Source organism: Scyliorhinus canicula, chromosome 2 (genome assembly GCF_902713615.1).
Source record: "Scyliorhinus canicula chromosome 2, sScyCan1.1, whole genome shotgun sequence".
Taxonomy (NCBI): Eukaryota; Metazoa; Chordata; class Chondrichthyes; order Carcharhiniformes; family Scyliorhinidae; genus Scyliorhinus; species Scyliorhinus canicula.
In genome coordinates this window covers 196693416-196714874 of record NC_052147.1, presented here as the reverse complement: position 1 = coordinate 196714874, position 21459 = coordinate 196693416, and the positions used below count along the sequence as shown (strand labels likewise).

The 21459-nt window shown below is 45.6% G+C and overlaps 1 protein-coding gene across 6 annotated transcripts in view; it reads left to right on the top strand.

The window, feature by feature from the left end:
* The window catches only part of osbpl6 (oxysterol binding protein-like 6), a 302726-nt gene that overhangs the window by 182447 nt on the left and 98820 nt on the right, over nt 1–21459 (top strand). For 5 of the 6 annotated variants that reach the window (XM_038789305.1, XM_038789300.1, XM_038789303.1 and 2 more), the window contains 2 exons: nt 13231–13399; nt 15448–15578. In XM_038789305.1, the coding sequence (XP_038645233.1) occupies nt 13231–13399; nt 15448–15578 (300 nt within the window). The remainder of the gene's footprint in view (nt 1–13230; nt 13400–15447; nt 15579–21459) is intronic. The other variant, XM_038789304.1, reaches the window with a different exon arrangement.

Sequence of the window (21459 nt, the reverse complement as noted above, 5' to 3'; positions counted from 1 at the left end):
GCAACGGCGCCGTTACCAGCGCCTCCAGGCTCGTGTCCACGCAGGACGCCATCTCCATCCTCTTCCATGCTGCCCCTGCCCCGTCCATTACTCACTTACGCACCATCGCTGCGTTGGCAGCCCAATAGTACCCACAGACGTTGGGCAACGCCAGCCCCCCCCCCCCCCCACTATCCCTGCCCCGATCCAAAAACACCCTTCTCACCCTCGGAGTCCCATGCACCCATACAAATCCCGTAATACTCCTATTGACCCTCCTAAAAAAGGCCTTAGGGATAAGGATGGGGAGGCACTGGAACAGGAACAAAAACCTTGGGAGCACCGTCATCTTGACGGACTGCACCCTGCCCGCCAGCAACAGCGGCAACATGTCCCATCTTTTGAACTCCTCCTCCATTTGCTCCACCAGCCTAGTGAGGTTAAGCTTGTGCAGGGCCCCCCAGTTCCTCGCCACCTGGACTCCCAGGTACCGAAAGCTCCTCCCCGCCCTTTTCAGCGGGAGTCTACCAATCCCCTACTCTTGATCCTCTGGGTGCACGACGAACAGCTCACTCTCACCCAGGTTGAGCTTGTACCCAGAAAAGCCCCTCAAATTCCCTAAGGATATGCATCACCTCCGGCATTCCCCCCTCTGGGTCCGCCACATAAAGCAACAAGTCATCTGTGTATAATGACACCCAGTGCTCCCCCCCCGCACCAGACCCCTCCAATTCCTCGACTCCCTCAATGCCATGGCCAGGGGCTCAATTGCCAACGCAAAGGGGACAGGGGACACCCCTGCCTCGTCCCCCGGTACAACCGAAGGTACTCCGATCTCCTCCTATTCGTGGCTACGCTCGCCATCGGGGCCTCATATAGCAGCCTCACCCAACTGACAAACCCCTCCCCGAACCCAAACCTTTCCAGCACCTCCCACAAGTACGCCTTCTCCGCGTCTAATGCTACCACTATCTCTGCCTCCCCTTCTACCGCCGGCATCATTATAACATTCAGAAGCCTACGTATATTGGTGTTCAGCTGCCTTCCCTTCACAAACCCTGTCTGGTCCTCATGAATGATCCCCGGCACACAGTCCTCTATCCTTGTGGCCAAGATCTTCGCCAACAGCTTGGCATCCACATTTAACAACGAAATAGGCCTATATGATCCACACTGTAGGGGGTCCTTGTCCCGTTTAATGACCAAGGAAATCAGCGCCCGTGACATGGTCGGAGGCAAAGCCCCCCCCCTCCCTTGCCTCGTTAAAGGTCCTAACCAACAGGGGGCCCAACAGGTCTGCATACATTTTGTAAAATTCGACCGGAATCCCATCCGGCCCCGGCGCCTTCCCCGACTGCATGCTGCCTGTGGTGAATGTGATTCACACCGGATTATAATCTGTATATACATGTGCCTATATTGTAAGTGCAGTTGCACTACCTGACCACCAGGGGGAGTAGCTCTGGGAATGCTCGAGAATTGTACTGGGCTTCTCCCTTGGTTCCGCCCAGGACTCCTCCCCCTGGAGCTGCTGTATAAAGATCAGTGCCACATGGTCAGCCGGCCAGTTCACCGAAGGTTCAATGGCTAACCGGCTGGCTCTGTTGTGAGTATATTAAAACCGCTATTCTAATCCTACAAGCACGTGTCCGTAGAATTGTTGGTTCCAACACTGCCTATCCCTTTGACCAGCTCCTCCAGCTCAATTGGCACCCCCAGCCCCTCCACCTGTCCCTCCTCCACCTTCGAAATCTCAGCCTATCCAAGAAGCGCCCCATTCCCCCCCCCCCCCCCCTCCACCGGGGGCTCGGACCGGTACAGTTCCCCATAAAAGTCCCTGAAGACCCCATTAATGTCCACCCCGCTTCGCACCACATTGCCTCCCCTATCCGTCACTCCACCAATCTCCCTGGCCGCGTCTCGTTTACGTAGCTGATGCGCCAGCATCCTACTCGCCTTCTCCCCATATTCGTACACCGCTCCCTATGCCTTCCTCCACTGAGCTTCCGCCTTTCCGGTGGTCAACAAGTCGAACTTGGCCTGCAGTTTACGTCGCTCCCCCAACAGTCCCTCCTCCGGAGCCTCCGCGTATCTCCTGTCCACCCTCACCATCTCCCCCATCAACCTCTCCCTCTCTCTTTGCTCTCCCCTCTCCCTATGGGCTCGGATGGAAATCAACTCCCCTATAATCAATGCCTTCAATGCCTCCCAATGCCACCCGGACCTCCCCATTATCATTGGCCTCTAAGTACCTCTTGATACACCCCCGAACCCGCCCGCCCACCTTCTCATCCGCCATCAGTCCCACCTCCAGGCGCCAGAGCGGGCGCTGGTCCCTCTCCTCCCCCGGCTCAAGGTCTACCCAGTGCGGTGCATGGTCCGAAATTACTATGGCCGAATACTCGACATCCTTCACCCTCGATCAGCCCCCTGCTCAGGACAAAAAAATCGATCCGGGAATAGGCTTTGTGCACATGGGAAAAAAATGAATACTCCCTGGCCCTCGGCCTCGCGAACCTCCAAGGGTCCACCCCTCCCATCTGGTCCATAAACCCCCTCAACACCTTAGCTGCCACGGGCCTCCTGCCTGTCCTGGACATGGAGGTCGATCCAATGGGAGATCCAGCACTGTGTTAAAGTCCCCCCCAGTATCAGGACCCCCGTCTCTAGATCCGGAATGCGGCCCAGCATACGCCGCATAAAATCCACATCGTCCCAATTTGGGGCATAGACATTCACCAGCACCACCCGCTCCCCTTGCAACTTGCCGCTCACCATCACATACCTCCCTCCACTGTCAGCCACCACCTTTTGACGCCTCAAACGACACCCTTTTTCCCACCAGAATCGCCACCCCTAATTTTTTGCATCCAGCCCCAAATGAAACACCTGGCCTACCCAGCCCTTCCTCAGTCTAACCTGGTCCGCCAGCTTCAGGTGCGTCTCCTGGAGCATAGCCACGTCCGCCTTCAGCCCCTTCAGGTGCGTAAACACCCGGGCCCGTTTGACCGGCCCATTCATCCCCTCATATTCCAAGTTATCAGCCGGATCAGAGGGCGCCCTGCCCACCTCCCCTGCCGACTAGCCATAACTCGTAACCCGTCCCCCGCCAGCGCCCCTCGCTCGGCCCGTTCCCCTCGGCGGCAAACCCCCACCCCGGCCCCCCCTGCAGACTCCAGCTCCTTCCTGGCCATTTCAGCAGCAACCCGGTACCTCCCCATTCCCCCCCCCCCCCCCCCCCCCAAGGCTAGGACCCCTCCCAGCCGCGTTACTCCCTCCGTAGCACTCCCGTGAGCCAGCTAACTTCTGCTGACCATGGCAGCTCCCGCCACACCTTCGACCCCTCCCAACGTGGGGCTACTCCTCCTCCCACAGACCCATCGGCAGACCCCCCTCCTCCCCCTCCCGCTCTTGCGTGGGGAAAAAAGCCCGCGCTTTCCCTCTGCCCGACCCCGCCCCCGCAAAAAAAAGACAGCGCCCCACCCACCCTAGAAACAACCCACAACCAGCTTAAAACAGCATAAAACAAAGACCCTTCCCACCAAAAGGTAACACAGTTATTTACAAACCCCCGACCCTCAGTTAGAGTCCAACTTCTCGGCCTGCACAAAGGCCCACGTCTCCTCCGGGGACTCAAAATAAAAGTGCCGGTCCTTGTAGGTGACCCACAGACGTGCCGGCTGTAACATGCCAAACTTCACACTCTTTCTGTGGAGCACCGCCTTCGTCCGGTTGTAACCGGCCCTCCGCTTGGCCACCTCCGCACTCGAGTCCTGGTAGATCCGCACTTGCTGCTCCGCTCCTTCTTGGCCTACCTAAGCACGCACTCTCGGTCAACGAACTGGTGGAACCACACCAACACCGCCCGTGGCGGCTCATTCGGCTTGGGTCTCCTGGCCAGTATTCTGTGGGCCCCCTCCAGCTCCAGGGGTCCCTGGAAGGACCCAGCTCCCATCAGCAAGTTCAACAAGACGACCACGTAGGCCCCCAGGTCTGACCCTTCGAGCCCCTCCGTGAGGCCCAGGATCCGCAAATATTTCCACCTCAACCGGTTCTCCATCTCCTCGAACCACTCCTGCCACTTCTTGTGGAGCGCCTTGTGCATCTCCACCTTTACCGCGAGGGCCGTGGCCTCATCCTCTCTTTCGGAGGCTTGTTGTCGGAGCTCCCGGATCTCCACCCCCTGGGCTGTCTGCGTCGCCAGCAGCTTGTCCGTATTCGCCTACAGCGAGTCCAGCAGCTCCACTTTGAGCTCCTGAAAACAGCGCTGGAGAGTCTCCTGCTGCACCTGCACCCATTGCCTCCATTCCTCGAGGCCTCCGCCGGCCGCCATCTTGATTCTCTTCCCCCGCTTTTTCTTATGCGCTGCCACCGCTATTCTGCTGGCCCCGCTCCTGGTCAAGACCATAGACCACTGGGGATCCGCTGCAGACACCTTCCCACGTCGGGAACCGTCGAGTAAGTACCGCTGGGGGCCCTTAAAATGAGCCCAAAAGTCCGGTCCTGGCGGGAGCTGCCGAACGGGAGCTCCGCATAGCCGCAACCGTAAAACCAAGTAAAGTTATTCATGAGGACATTTCACTGAACCTGACTCAGACAGGAGTTGCTCTGCATACTTCCCATATCCCAACTATTGCAGTTAGGACACCCCTTCAGGATCCCCTCTAGTGCGCTTAAGCATTCAATCTACATGGGGTATTCCTACCATAATCACCTCTTTAGCTGCAGGAGCGATGGATACCACATTCTTGGATTGGGGCATAATTTTGAGACAGATAATCACAGAGCATTTGGACAAAACTATCAACAGAACATATTGCTTTGATCTATTAGTCAGTCCAGGGCACATTTAGGCAGCAGTAATGACAGTTGTACATTTTATATTAACAAGTAAGGAGGAAATTATTCTTGGAGTGGTGCGCCAGAATATAGTCTAGACATACATGCCAGCTTGCTCCTCTTGAATTAGCATCTAACTGAGATAAATAACAAAACTGGAGCGCAATCTACCCGAATGAGTCCCGTAGCGAGGACGTTTAGCCGGGTGTTTCCGGCGTTCAGAGCGCTGATAAACACCATGCTATTGAACACCCATTCAGGTACATTCGGGACCTCAGTGGGGAACACCCCGGGGGCACCACACTTAGTCCCATTTTTTGCACTGAGGAGCTTCGCTCGTCAGTTTTAAATGGCATCACAATTTCTTGACCCCCGCAGCACGGTAGCCTTGTGGATAGCACAATTGCTTCACAGCTCCAGGGTCCCAGGTTCGATTTCGGCTTGGGTCACTGTCTGTGTGGAGTCTGCACATCTTCCCCGTGTGTGCGTGGGTTTCCTCCGGGTGCTCCGGTTTCCTCCCACAGTTCAAAGATGTGCAGATTTGGTGGATTGGCCGTGATAAATTGCCCTTATTGTCCAAAATTGCCCTTAGTGTTGGGTGGGGTTACTGGGTTATGGGGATAAGGTGGAGGTGTTGACCTTGGGTAGGGTGCTCTTTCCAAGAGCCGGTGCAGACTCGATGGGCCGAATGGCCTCCTTCTGCACTGTAAATTCTATGATAACCCCCACAGGGCACCCCGGGCTCCATCCCTGTTGCAGGGAAAATGCCAGCTTGGCACCTTGCCAGCCTGGCTCCCTGGCAGTGCCCCCTGGCAGTGCCGCAAGTGCACCTTGGCTGTGCCAGGCTGGCATTGCCTAGATACCTTGGTGGCACCAGCAATTCCAGGGTGCCACCCTGCCCAGAGGGCAAGCACCTGGGAGTGCCATTCTATCTGGTCCCTGTTTGTGGAGACCAGCACTGAACGGCGCTCACCCGAGATCCCCAAGGAAAAGGGGTTAGATCTCACGCCTTGGGTAGATTGTGAGAATGCATATTAGAGCGAGACTAGCTGTCTCACTCTAATATGCAGATTTATAAAAAAGCATTCCCGTCCACAATGGGTGAATTCACATCGCGACATCTCTCTAGATCGCATTCAATCTCATGAGGCATGGCGAACCGGTTCGATCCTGGAAGAGGGATCTCATAGCATCTGTGGGCCGCGCCAAGCTGCCTTTCGCGCGCAACGCGGCCGGTAGATCGTGCCCTAGATAGTATCAATTATTTTACATTTCTTTAGGCAAATGGAATAATCACATAGAAATTCAATGTATGTGCAGTGTATAGATTGACTAGTGATGAATCTCTAACCATTAGTCATCTCCCATATATGTTTCTTTGGGGACACATCGTTTTCAATACACAGACATTTGAACACCTTCACTGCAGTTCCCTGATTCCTAGGGTGCTTCAGAAAGGATCCTCAGAGCAGGTGATAATGCCATACTTACCACCGCTTTTCAACTGATTGTTTATGAACAAGACTGGCGTCAACGTACCCTGCAGGCAGCATCTGCTATCACAGCTAGATGTCAGATACTATATCTGGCACAAGAGTCCTTTTAATTAAGAGCAAGTTTGTTGAATACCAACTTGAGCAATGTTTCACACCATCAATAGTTGATTTGTTCCATTCTACTAATGGGGCTTGCAATTTTTTTTTAAAAAGTTTTTTTTGTTAACTTAGTAATGCAATGTGTGAGCTACATTATACTTTAGAACATGTGTTTAAATCACTTCTACCAAAAACTCTATACCCTTATCACTGCTTCCACGCCCTTCTGCAATCACTGTCTCAGACTGAACCAGACTTTGCACTCCTGGGGTTCTAGTTGATCTAGTACTGATGCATATTGTCTTTATCACAATCACCTCTACCTCTAGCTCACTTCTGCCTCTACCTCAGCCCATCCTCACACATGGATTTCCAATTTCCCAACTAGATTATTCCATTTTTTCCTGACTGGCTTCCCATCCTGTACCCCCCATAAACCTGACCTCATTGAAAAATCCTATTGTTACTACAGAATGACATATGGGTAGAGCTTCTGCTTTGCGTGCAATTGGAAATCTGGGTGCAAGTTGTGTGCAAAATTGTGACTGTTTTGCAAGTGTTTTTATTTTCACGCAGGTTTGAACACAAATTCAATTGCATGTTACAGAATACAAAATCTGTCATGAGTTAATGCATTTGGGCATAATTTAAGAACAATTTTTAAACATATTCCTTGTTTGAGTTGTAACTTGATAAAGTTTTATGAATAAAGGTTCAAATGGGTTTATTACAAAAATAAGCATTTTAATAAGCATTTTTAACCACAGTGACAATCTTTAGTGAGTAATTTTTTTTTGTTCATGTAATAACATGGGCATCACTGACGAGGCCACGAGAAGGTGAATACAAGTCATCTTCTTGAACGGCTGCAATCCTTGTAGTAAAAGTACACCCTCAGTGCAGTTTGGGAGCAGGAGTTTGATCCAGTGATAGTGAAGGAACAACAATATCGGTCCCAAGTCAGGATGATGTGTAGTTTGGAGGGGAACTTGCAGGTAGCGGTGTTCCTATGCAGCTGCTGCCCTTGTCCTTCTAGGTGGTAGAGGGCGCGGGTTTGGAAGGTACTGCCAGAGGAGCCTTGGCAGTTGCTGCAGTGAATCTTGTGGTGATTGTAGATCTGAGTAGATGCAATACAACTGAGCAAGCACTAGAGGGAGCACGGGAGAGCTATATATACACAGGGACAGGAAGTGACGACACACTTCACGGAAGGCAGAACTCGTAGCAGGACGCAGACACAGGCAGGCAGCATTTGAGGTAGTTGTAAGTTAAGCTCTGAAGAGAAAACAAATTCACAATAAAGCATCTTCTCCACCTTTGAGACTACGAGCTTTATTAAGACACGAGGAACAACACGTGGTACCAGGTTTGGCTTCAGACGCTTACTACAGGACAACTCAGCTGCAGATACAGAAAGAACAAAATGGCAAGAAACACTCCTACTGGACATTGGACTTGGGAAGACATCGCTTATTCGAGATGTGGCTTGGAACCCCACCTCAGCTGGACATGACCGGCAACGTAAGAAATGTCTGGAAAATATTTAAACAAATGTTCGATTTTTATATCACAGTTAATGATGTAGCAGCAGCCTCAGATGAAATTAAAATAGCAATGCTCATAGCTAGGAAAATATATAATGGATTTGAATACTCAAAAGATGAAGACAGCAATAACTTACAAACAATACTAAAAAAATTTGAAGAGTACTGTAAGGAATTTGAACAGCATGGTATGCTCAGAGGCCAAACTGCACAGAGACTGAGTGATGCAAAACTCTACGAACAGAAAGGCTTCAGTCAAGAAATTGCGAGTGAAAAGTACATATCAAAAAGAAGAAATAACTTGAATTTTTCATAAAGCCAAAACGCTGAAATCCAGTCCAGATCGAAAGGAAAAGGTAACTTACAACTTTCAGAAAGAAAGAAATGCTGAAATCCGCGATAAAATGGCGTCGGAGCACATTTTACAGTCTCGGGCAGACAAAGAACAAAAAACTGCATCTGCGCATGCACAGGAAACAGAAGCCACGCATGCGCAGTTAAAAAAAGTTCTTGTTGCTGATCGTTATGCCCATGCACAAGCCGCGCATGCGCAGTCTCAAAACATTTTGGTCGCGGATCGTTATGTGCATGCGCAAGCCGCGCATGCGCTGTGGACACAAAACCGCACAGTAAAGGAAGGCCGATTTGAGCATGCGCATTTGATTCCTACGCATGACGTCACGAGCGTCATGACGTCTGAGCATCCGGACCACGCCTACTTAAAAGGGAAATGCCCGATAATTGAAAACAAGATACTTAAAGCGGTAAAACCAAACTTTGGGGCAGCAGGGTAGCATGGTGGTTAGCATAAATGCTTCACAGCTCCAGGGTCCCAGGTTCGATTCCCGCCTGGGTCACTGTCTGTGTGGAGTCTGCACGTCCTTCCCCTGTGTGCGTGGGTTTCCTCCGGGTGCTCCGGTTTCCTCCCACAGTCCAAAGATGTGCGGGTTAGGTGGATTGGCCATGCTAAATTGCCCGTAGTGTCCTAATAAAAGTAAGGTTAAGGGGGGGCTTGTTGGGTTACGGGTATAGGGTGGATATGTAGGTTTGAGTAGGGTGATCATGGCTCGGCACAACATTGAGGGCCGAAGGGCCTGTTCTGTGCTGTACTGTTCTAAGACAAAAAAACGCCTGAACTTAAACCAGCAGTTGAAAACAACTCGCACAACACCCTGGAAAAAGCAGTCTGCACCACCCAAAGTGAAGAGAACAAAAAGAACTCCGAAACAAAAAAAGATGATTTATTTTTCGAAGAATACTACTCAGACATGGCTGCGTTATTCGGATATGCTGATCACAGCATCAGCGACACGGTCGCAAAGCTCAACACTAATCTACTTTTGGTAGATGAATCCAACCAAGATGATTTGGTTTTCGAAGAATACTACTCAGACATGGCTGAGTTATTCGGATATGCTGATCACAGCATCAGCGACACAGTCGCAAAGCTCAACACGAATCTACTCGTGGTAGATGAATCCAACACCATGGTGCCATGGCAGATCGTCGATACATTGGATAACAGCAATACCCAAGAAGAAGACGACGCCACACACAGAGCACAGAAAGACTCCACAGAGAGAGCGATGACAGGCTCCACAGTGAGAGTGATGAAAGACTCCAAAAGGGAAGCAAGCAAACACTCCCTGGCGAACACCATGCATGAACAAGACCATGAAGGTCAATCCGCCGTATCTGAGCAACCGCAAGCAGACTATGAAAGTCTACCAAGCTCACATAAACAAGAAGAAGACAATGTACATCTACCCACTGCATGCGAATACAGTGACAAGGTGATCACATTCGACATACAGGAGGTACAGGATCACAGCGAGACTGACAGTTCTCAGCTTGTCTGTACAGAAGTACAGAGTAGGGCCACCCAAAAGTCCAGAGAAACCACGCCAATCGAAACCATCCAGATTTTGACTCCAGAAGAGGAGCACCAAGAGTCCAGTGAGATCACGCCAATAGAAACCATGCAGATTTTGACTCCAAAAGAGTAGCACCAAGAGTCCAGTGAGACCACATCAACAGAAACCATGAAGATTTTGACTCCAGAAGAGGAGCACCAAGAGTCCAGTGAGACCACATCAACAGAAACCATGAAGATTTTGACTCCGGAAGAGGAGAACCAAGAGTTCAGAGAGACCGCGTCAAATGAAGTCATGAAGAATTTGACTCCAGAAGAGGAACACCAAGAAAGCAAAGACGACGAATCTAATCCACAACAAATGGCTGATGTCACCAGCATCAATGCAACATCAGATCATTCTCGCCATTCTTGAGACGAAACGTTCAATGTAACAGATTCCACAAAGGACACTCGCACCAATAACGGTGACAATGACTCAAATTATCCACACGGGACACACATTGAGCATAACAAGAAGAACAAAAGCAACATGAAGCGCGATAAGAACAACAAAAATTGCAAAAGCACTGCAGAAACAAGAACAACAGCACCAACAAAAACTACAAGCACAACGACAAAAACTACAAGAAGAACAACAAAACCAACAAGAAGCATAACAAAGATAGCGACAACAACAAAGACAGAAACGACAAAAACAGCAACAAGAACGGCAACGAAAGCAACAAAGACAGGAACGACAGAAACAACAGCAATGAAACAACGACTTGTACAAAATGGTACAACGCTGCACATGAAGGACAATGCCACAGCACACTGCAAAACAATGACAAGACTACAAACATGCCATGGGATGACAATGAATCGCACAAACTCACATCTGCTCCAGAACAAGCAAGCACACCAGCTTTCAAGGCAGATGAAATAATAAATCGATACTACAAGCACAGAAAAAAGTCCATGTCAGTCAACATCAGTGGTTCGACCATGCAAACACCTCGGGATGTCGCATTGGTTACTTAAAATAACAAGAACACCGACAACATTCACTACGTCAACAACAACAAAAGAAAAAACTCAGTGAACAAATTCATCAAGTTTGGACTCATAAATGTTTTTATTTAGAGTGGACTCATAAATATAAATTGGCTTTGTAAAATATGCAATAGCACCATCACTTGTATAGATACACATATCATAAGTAACTGTACAATTTTCTTTAACGATGTACAGAAAATATGTAAAGAAAAAAGGGGGGATGTGGTGATTGTAGATCTGAGTAGATGCAATACAACTGAGCAAGCACTAGAGGGAGCACGGGAGAGCTATATATACACAGGGACAGGAAGTGACGACACACTTCACGGAAGGCAGAACTCGTAGCAGGACACAGACACAGGCAGGCAATATTTGAGATAGTCGTAAGTTAAGCTCTGAAGAGAGAACAAATTCACAATAAAGCATCTTCTCCACCTTTGAGACTACGAGCTTTATTAAGACACGAGGAAGAACACAAATCTTTTAGATTTTACACACTGCTGCTACTGTGAGTCGGTGGTGGGTGAGTGAATGAATGTTTAAGGTGGTGGATTACTGAAAGTGACTTTTAAAAATGTATGGGAGCTTTTACTAGCTTTATTCGATTTCTGTGGTCTCAGTAAATTTTTAAAAATCAAAAACATTTTGAAACATACCATTGAAACACTTTGAAGGCCTTTAAACAAGTCCAATTGAGAGCAATTCACCCTGGGCATCTGGCCATTCTTGTGGGCATTCTTCTCGAGTGATGCTTTTAAAACTAGCACAAAAGATTCTTGACTTTAGGCAAACTACATTGACAAAGACACATCAACCAAGTGAAACTATTAGAAGTTTTTAAACAATATGCTGACGTTTGCAACATGTTTGGTCCTAGTTGGATATAAATCTAACCAAACGGACATTGAAGATCCCTTTTCAAATTTGCAGCCCAGAAGTTCCAGCTCTTATGCCGAATTCAGCCGGCTACCACTTTTACACCACCTACAAAGTGGCTCTTGATTTGAGAAACCATCCAGCAAGAACAGCAGGTCTGAGGGAATCATCAGAACAAAATAATTAGACTGCAATGTTTTCAGTGGAGAGCGAGGGACTGTTGCTACAGACTGATGATACATGATCGCTCAGCAGCTATTTGTATAGTTGGAACTTCTGAGTATCATGGACTCCTGGATTAAACTAAATAGGAGATTTGTGCTTTGGGAGTAGGTGGTGTACTGGCAGACAACTGTGCTTCCACAAGAATGCTGTGCAATGGTATCTAAAATGTTAACTCTGTTTCTCTTCCCCAGATGTTGCTTGAACTGCTGAGTATTTTCTAGTTTTCTGTTTTTCTTTCAGATTTCCAGCATTCGCAGTATTTTGCTTTTCCTTTGGTCTGTTTTATTTCCAAAACGCAATAGCCAGAATTTTAGGAATTGTTAAAATTAATATAACCGCAAAGAAAAGAGGAAGAAGTAGCGTCATAGTTTGACAAATGTCAATCGAGTAGTGTGAAAGCAATGTGGAAGAAGGGAGTATGTGTGATGGAAAACTTTTGAGAGAAATGGATGGGAGAAAAGGATGGAAATGGGAAAGAGAGACGAAAGATAGAAAATGATTGAAGGAGAGGCAGTAAATTTAATTCATAGTGCATACACCCCATGGGATTCATTATGGGACACATGTCTGTAAATAGAACTATATTGCTGTTTAGCCAATCCTCTGCTCTGTAATTCCCTACTGGGAGATGGTGAATGAATTCTTGAAAGTGGAGTAAGAGAGATGGTGGTGAGGGAATATGGAGATCGATAGAATGAAGTGTAGGATAAAGAAAGGAAGATGGAAGTTGCACAGTCTGACAGTTCCCAAGAAGAACAAAATATATTGGAAATGCCACGTAATCATATTTCTGTCCGTCTTGGAAATGATTTTGTTGCAAGTAGCTCACTTTTGATTGTGATGGATCTGACCCACTGCTGTAAAAGATTGAACACTTCTGTCCCAGACTATTAAGTGATACCTAAATACATTTTTAAAGACTACTGTGGTTACAAAATCAATCAAATACATATTACTAGATTGTGGATAGAATTTTATATTTATAATTTATAGACCTTATGGAACATTGATAGCATCCCTATCCCTGGGCCAGAAGCTTTGGGTTCAAGTCTCATACTGAGACCTGCTGGCCACGGCAGGAGCATTTATAAGGTGCTTCGGCCGATTGATAATCAGCCGAGAATCCTTCCATAAGCTCCCCACTATTTTACAAAGGGAAAACTGTATGCAAAGATATGATAAAATAAAATAATAATTATTTTTGTCTTTTATGGAAAGTGATGCTGTAGGCATTACTAAGTTGATTTCTTTACACTTGCAGGTTCCTGCCAATGCCACTATGTCTCCACTTCGTTTGCACTCTTCAAATCCTAACCTATCTGCTGACATTGGTGAATATCCAATACAGCCAAGTCCACTTGCAGACTCCCCTGATTCTGCTGCGGATTATATTAAACTTCAAGAAGAGTTTTGTCAAATTGCACAGAAAGGTATTTGAATTCTTAGAAGTGGTTTATTACCAAATTGGTAATTCTGTTTAGAGTCAATTGACCATCAACGCGTCTGGCCAAGATGGGACAATTCATTCTGTCTATGGCAAAATAAATGTATTAAAATAATTGAACCGTGACAGATTATTCTATCTTATCTGCATTGCAGCATCTTGAACTGAATGAAAAAGTGATGAATTTGTTTCAGGTTACCAAAATAAACATGATTGAGGTATTACTTTTACCAATGTTATCTAATCCGTTTATTATACGTTGGTGAAACAGTTTTGTGATTTGAAGTAATAGAAGGTGAATTTCAATCCAGCTTAGCCAATGAAAGAACAAAATGCTGATCTAACCTGTGACAGTAATGAACTCAAAGGATACATATCTCTTGGTGATACAATGTAGCATTTTCTGTCCTGCTAGGAACGTGGATTAATTCAATAGAGCATTGCAATAAGGTTCCACATTGGCAATTATTGTTTTCTACCAGCTTTTAATTTTACAAAATATTTTGGAAATGGATAATGTTTTGCCCTAAAAAGCATAAACTAAGTATTTCAAAGGATCCTATGGGTGTGTACACACATTTGAATATTATTTACAATTCAACGGCACACATTTTTCCCCTCACTAAAGAAAATTGTCAGCATATTCACAAACAAAGTGAAATGAAACAAAAGTTACTAGATCATCAAATCTCTACAGTGCAGAAGGAGGACATTCAGCCCATCGATCAGCACTGACCCTCTGAAAGAGCACCCTACCTAGGCCCACTTCCCCATCCTTTCCCCATAAGCCTGTAACCCCATCTAACCGTTTGGACACGAAGGGTCAATTTACCATGGCCAATCCACCTAACCTGCTTATCTTTTGGACTGAGCATCCAGAGGAAACCCGCACAGACACTAGAAGAATGTGCAAATTCCACACAGTCTTCCAAGGCTGGAATTGAACCCGGGTGGATCCCTGGCGCTGTGAGGCAACAGTGCTAACCACTGTGCCAAATCTTCCATGCCATGTATAACCGAAGATCAAAAATAAAAATATGGAAAATGCCACACTGCAACCCCAGTGAACTAGGCTAAAAATAATAGATTAATTGCTAATGTTAGGAAAATTAAAACTTTGAGTCATATAAAATATGTATTAATATTTGAATAAGTTGCCTCAATTAAAGTCTTTAAATTCTTGTTGCTCCCATTTGATTATGTGGGTTTTACATGGATGGATGGTTTCTTTAACATCTCTTGCACTTTTATTTAAGAAGGCATTTCTTCTAAATCCATGGAAATTGTTACAAACCTTAAACTGTGTTGGCCAAGATTAAAGTTTAAATATTAAAAGCAAATATAACCCCGCAATTACGTATTTAAATAATGCATTGCAAACCTGGATTAAAAATTTTATCAGTATAGTTGCACAGGCTATTGGTGAGAAGGATGAATAGACAAATACTACTAGCAGTCATCAGCAAAAGATCCTTGAAAAATTGGAAACTAGTTGAATCTTTTGAGCAAAAGCCTTACTGTAATATGGTAAAATATAACAAGATTACAATATTTACATTTTACTTGGAAAGAATTGTGAAACAGCAGAGCTGGAAGATATTCACTTTCAGAATGGTTAAATCCTGGGGTTAATCTTTATTGTCCAAGATTTGTTGACCAGCCATTTTGAGCAAAAGCAAACCCTAAGTGCATCTGTTCTTGGATTGAAAAAAATGTAATGAAATAGTAGAAAATGCCATTTAGTTCCGATTTTGTCTTGGGAAATTCTGTGCAGTGAGATAAATCTTTACTTTTGGCTGCCTCCAACTCAGAAACTATTCAGTTAAATTTTCTTCAACCAATGGCCCTGCCAGTTATGTTCTTCATGAAGAGGAATCATGACGGATTAGACATGTTCCATGGCAATGACACTGCCTTCATCAAATGTTATGCAAGGACTGAAATTCCATGAAAATTAGTAGGGCAGTAACAATTGATAAGCAATCAGCTCAATAAAACTATACCTATTTTGTGCTTTTGCTATTTTTTTCACAGTACACTGTCTTTTAAAGTCTGCCTTCAACACAGTAGCAATAGAAAGGGAGCAGCTGAAGCAAATGCTGTTGGAGCAAGAACATTCCGGCCACAAAGCACAAATCTTCAACCTTAGGAGAACACTCTCCCAGGTACTTTACACAGGAGATTGTTGTTTGTCGAACTGAAACATATGTTGAGATGATTTACAGGCAACTTTACTCAATGTTATTCTTTTTATTTAACTTTCTGCCTTATTCGGGTCTCTGTCATCATGATCCCAATAAAAATTTGGAATTGAAAAATCCAGTGATGACCACTAACCATTGCTGATATCCAAGAAAACCCATCTGGTTCACTCCTGTCCTTAAGGAAACCTGGCATCCTTACCTGGTCTGGCCTACATGTGACTCCTGACCAACAGAAATATGGTTGATTCTTAAATGCCCTCCGAACAAGGGCAATTAGTGATGAGCAATAAATGCTGGCCGAGCCAGCGATGCCCACATTCCATGAATGAATAAAAAAAGTCTATGTAAAGAAAACCTACGTGTAACTCCATTAAAGCCATAAAGGGTGTGTCACATAGAAGTGGTAGGAAATGTAAATTATAAACAAACATATGAATTGGGAGCCATTCGGCCCCATGAGCCTGCCCTGTCATTTGATAAGGTTATGGTTGATCTGTACACCATCTCCTTCATCCACTTTGCTTGTTGGTTCCTGAAAGAACTTCCCTTTCCCAAAATCCTGTTGACTCCGCTTGATGAAGATTTTCTACGCACCCTAGTATACCCTCCTTAATAATAGATTCCAGCAATTTTCCTATGACAAATGTTAGACTGACTGGCCTGTAATTTCCTGTTTTCTATCTCCCCGCTTTCTTGAATGGAGGAGCTACATTCATTAATTTGCAATCTGGTGGGACCTTTCCAGAGTCAATGAAATTTTGGAAAATGAAAACCGTTGCAGCTATTATTTCAGAAACCACTTCTTTTAAGACCCGAGGATGAAGTACATCAGGACCCAGGGGACTTGCCAGCTTTTCGTTCTAATAATCGTCTCAGTACCCTTTCCCTGGTGATTGTAAAGATTTTAAATATTTCCCTCTCTTTCACCTCTTATTTACAATTATTTCTGGGGTGCTATTTGTGTCTTCTTCAGTGAAGATAGACACAAAATATCTCTTCAACACTTTTGCCAGTTCCATATTTCCCATTATGAATTCCCCAGCCTTGGGCTTTAGAGGACCAACACCCACTTCAGTTATTTGTTTCCTTTTTAAATACCTGTAGAAACTCTTACTATCTATCTAATCTTTATATTTCTATCATGCTCTCATTTTGCCCTCCTTATCTATTTTTAGTCGTTCTTTGCTGTTTACATTTGATCCAATCTTCTGACATGCCATTAATCCTCACAGAATGTACGCATTTTCTTTCAATTTAATACTATCTTTAATTTCCTTAGTTAGCCACAAATGTGCGTCCTTCTCCTAGAGTCTTTCTTTTGGACTGGACTGTATCTTTATTGAATGTTATGAAATATCTCCTCAAATGTCATCCACTGCATCTCTACTGTCTTAAACTAATTTCCCAGTTCATTTTAGCCAGCTATGTCTTCCCAAACATACAACTGCCTTTATAAGAACTAGGAGGAGTAGGCCATCTGACCCCTCGTGCCTGCTCCGCCATCAATGAGATCATGGCTGATCTCTTGTGGATTCAGCTCCACTTTCCGGCCCGAACACCATAACCCTTAATCCCTTTATTCTTCAAAAAACTATGTATCTCTATCTTAAAAACATTTAATGAAGGAGTCTCAACTGCATCACTGGGCAAGGAATTCCATAGATTCACAACCCTTTGGGTGAATAAGTTCCTCCTAAACTCAGTCCGAAATCTACTTCCACTTATTTTGAGGCTGTGCCCCCTAGTTCTGCTTTCACCCGCCAGTGGAAACAACCTGCCCGCATCCATCCTATCTATTCCCTTCATAATTTTATATGTTTCTATAAGATGCCCCCTCATCCTTCTAAATTCCAACGAGTACAGTCCCAGTCTACTCAACCTCTCCTCGTAATCCAATCCCTTCAGCTCTGGGATTAACCTAGTGAATCGCCTCTGCACACCCTCCAGTGCCAGTATGTCCTTTCTCAGGTAAGGAGACCAAAACCGAACACAATACTCCAGGTGTGGCCTCACTAACACCTTACACAATTGCAACATAACCTCCCTAGTCTTAAACTCCATCCATCTAGCAATGAAGGACAAAATTCCATTTGTCTTTTTAATCACCTGTAAACCAACTTTTTGCGACTCATGCACCAGCACACCCAGGTCTCTGCACAGCAGCATGTTTTAATATTTTATCATTTAAATAATAATCCCTTTTGCTGTTATTCCTACCAAAATGGATAACCTCACATTTCTCAACATTGTATTCCATCTGCTAGACCCTAGCCCATTTACTTAACCTATCCAAATCCCTCTGCAGACTTCCGGTATCCTCTGCACTTTTTCCTTTACCCCTCATCTTAGTGTCGTCTGCAAACTCGGACACATTGCACTCGGTCCCCAACTCCAAATCATTGATGTAAATTGTGAACAATTGTGGGCCCAACACTGATCCCTGAGAGACACCACTGGCTACTGATTGCTAACCAGAGAAACACCCATTAATCCTCACCCGTTGCTTTCTATTAATTAACCAATCCTCTATTCATGCTGCTACTTTAACCTTAATGCCATGCATCTTTATCTTCTGTTCTGGAATTCCAGATATACCACATCCATTGGCTCCCCATTATCTACCGCACTGGTAATGTCCTCAAAAAATTCCACTAAATTAGTTAGGCACGATCTGCCCTTTATGAAGCCATGCTACGTCTGCCCAATGGGACAATGTCCATCCAGATGCCTCGCTATTTCTTCCCTACTATCGAAGTTAAGCTCACTGGCCTATAATTACCCGCTTTCTGCCTCTATCCTTTTTTAAACAGTGGTATCACGTTTGCCAAATTCCAATCCGCCGGGACCACCCCAGAATCTAGTGAATTTTGGTAAATTATCACTAGTGCATTTGCAATTTCCCTAGTCATCTCTTTTAGCACTCTGGGATGCATTCCATCAGGGCCAGGAGACTTGTCTACCTTTAGCCCCATTAGCTTGCCCATCAATACCTCCTTAGTGATAACAATCACCTCAAGGTCCTCACCAGTCATAGCCTCATTTCTATCAGTCACTGGCATGTTATTTGTGTCTTCCACTGTGAAGACCGACCAAAAAACCCTGTTCAGTTCCTCAGCCATTTCCTTACTTTCCATTATTAAATCTCCCTTCTCATCCTCGAAAGGATCAATATTTACCTTAGCCACTCTTTTTTTGTTTTATATATTTGTAGAAACCTTTACCATCTGTTTTTATATTCTGAGCAAGTTTAATCTATCTTACTCTTCATTATCGCTTTTTTAGTAGCTTTCTGTTACCCCCTAAAGATTTCCCAGTCCTCTAGTCTCCCACTAATCTTTGCCACTTTGTGTGCTTTTTCCTTCAATTTGATATTCTCCCTCATTTCCTTAGATATCCATGGTCGATTTTCCCTCTTTCTACCATCCTTCCTTTTTGTTGGTATAAACCTTTGCTGAGCACTGTGAAAAATTGCTTGGAAGGCTCTCCCTTGTTCCTCAACTGTTTCACCATAAAGTCTTTGCTCCCAGTCTACCTTAGCTAGCTCTTCTCTCATCCCATTGTAATCTCTTTTGTTTAAGCACAAAACAAGAGTGTTTGATTTTACCTTCTCACCCTCCATCTGTATTTTAAATTCCACCATATTGTGATTGCTCCTTCCTAGAGGATCCCTAACTATGAGATCATTAATCAATCCTATCTCATTACACAGGACCATATCTAGGACCGCTTGTTCCCTCGTAGTTTCCATTACATACTGTTCTAGGAAACTACAGCAGATACATTCTATAAACTCCTCCTCAAGGCTGCCTTGACCGACCTGGTTAAACCAATCGACATGTAGATTAAAATCCCCCATGATAACTGCTGTACTATTTCTACATGCATCAGTTATTTCTTTGTTTATTGTCTGCCCCACCATAATGTTACTATTTGGTGGCCTATAGACTACTCCTATCAATGACTTTTCACCTTACTATTCCTGATTTCCACCCAAATGGATTCAACCTTATCCTCCATAGCCCCGATGTCATCCCTTACTATTGCCCGGATGTCATCCTTAAATAATAGAGCTATACCACATCCCTTACCATCCACTCTGTCCTTCCGAATAGTTTGGTACCCTTGTATGTTTAACTCCCAGTCTTGACCATCCTTTAAACATGTTTCAGTAATGGCCACTAAATCATAGCCATTCACGATGATTTGCGCCATCAACTCATTTACCTTATTCTGAATACGACGAGCATTCAGGTAAAGTACACTTATGTTGGCTTTTATACCTCTGTTTTGAATCTTAACACCTCGATCAGTAACCTCTCCTAAGTTATATTTCCTCTTAACTTTTCTCCTAATTTTCCTTGTCGTTGAACCCATATCTTCATATAACAACCTGCCGCATCGCTTATTATTTACGTTTTTACTTCCCGTTTTATTCCTTTTAGTATTACTGGGCCTATTCACTGAGCTCCCCTTAGTCACTGTCCCTTGTACTGTCACCCTTTTTGATTTTTGACTGGCTTCTTTGCCTTACACTTTCCCCCTTACTTCCTTTTGTTTCTGTCCCTGTTTTACTAGCTTCTGACTTTCTGCATTGGTTCCCATCCCCCTGCCACATTAGTTTAAACCCTCCCCAACAGCTCTAGCAAACAGCCCCCCAAGACATCATTTCCAGTCCTTTCCAGGTGCAGACCGTCCAGTTTGTACTGGTCCCACCTCCCCCAGAACTGGTTCCAATGCCCCATTAATTTGAATCCCTCCCTCTTTCACCATCTCTCGAGCCACGCATTCATCCTATCTATCCTGACATTCCTACTCTGACTAGTCTAAATCACTAGTCTTAGACCCAATCTCTCCATCAAAATAAACGTGAAATTCAATCATGTTATGATCACTGCTACATAGGGATGTTTTTACTATGGGATCATAAACAAATCCTGCCTCATTACGGCATGGTACCACAGTGGTTGGCACTGTTGCTTCACATCTACATGTTGCTCCTCAATGACAATTCAAAGACACAACTGAAGAATCCACATGTCAGTTAACAGTACCCAGCTCTACCTCACCAACAGCTCTCTTGACTCCACTGTCTCTAAATTATCAGACTGCTTATCTGAGGAGAAATTTACTCCAGTTTAATGTTGTACAAACTGAACACATTGGGCTGGATTTTCCGTTTGGGAGACAAAATGCTGATGCCAGTGGAGCATGTGTGGACCTTCACGACCGGAAAATCAGCGTGAAACCCTCACCGATTCCGATACTGGGGAGGGAGAAGCACTGGCAGCGACAAGCTCCCACAGACCGCGGCAAATACGGCTGGAAAATGGCCAGGTTCCGGGCTGTGCATTTGCATAGCTGACAACCTGCACTGGTCGTACCACATGGTGCTGGCTGTGTGCGAACCAAACCCACCAACTGCAACTCCCCTGGCCACCCCACACCAGTCCCCCCAGCCTGACGGCCAGCGGCATGGATCCCGGCCGAGTGTGGCAGCGCTGGACACAGTCCACAGCCGGCATGCCAGGTTCCTGCACGCTCAGGACCACATGTGGCCCACGCTGTGGCATATCGGGGGCGGAGCATTGTGGGTGGGCCAGCTGATGACGCGCAACGGTGTTGAAACGGTGCGCGACGTGTGTCAAGATGCTGGCAGTTTGGAAGGGGTGGAGTATGGCGGACCAGCATCAAACCGCCGCTGGCCCCAATTCCGGCGTCGGAATCCATTCTCCGCCCAATCGGCGATCCCGATTTCGGCGTCGGGCGACGGAGAATCCCGTCCATTGTCTTTAATCCCCGCCATAAACTTTGCTAATTAGCCACAAACTCCATCCCTGGCAAC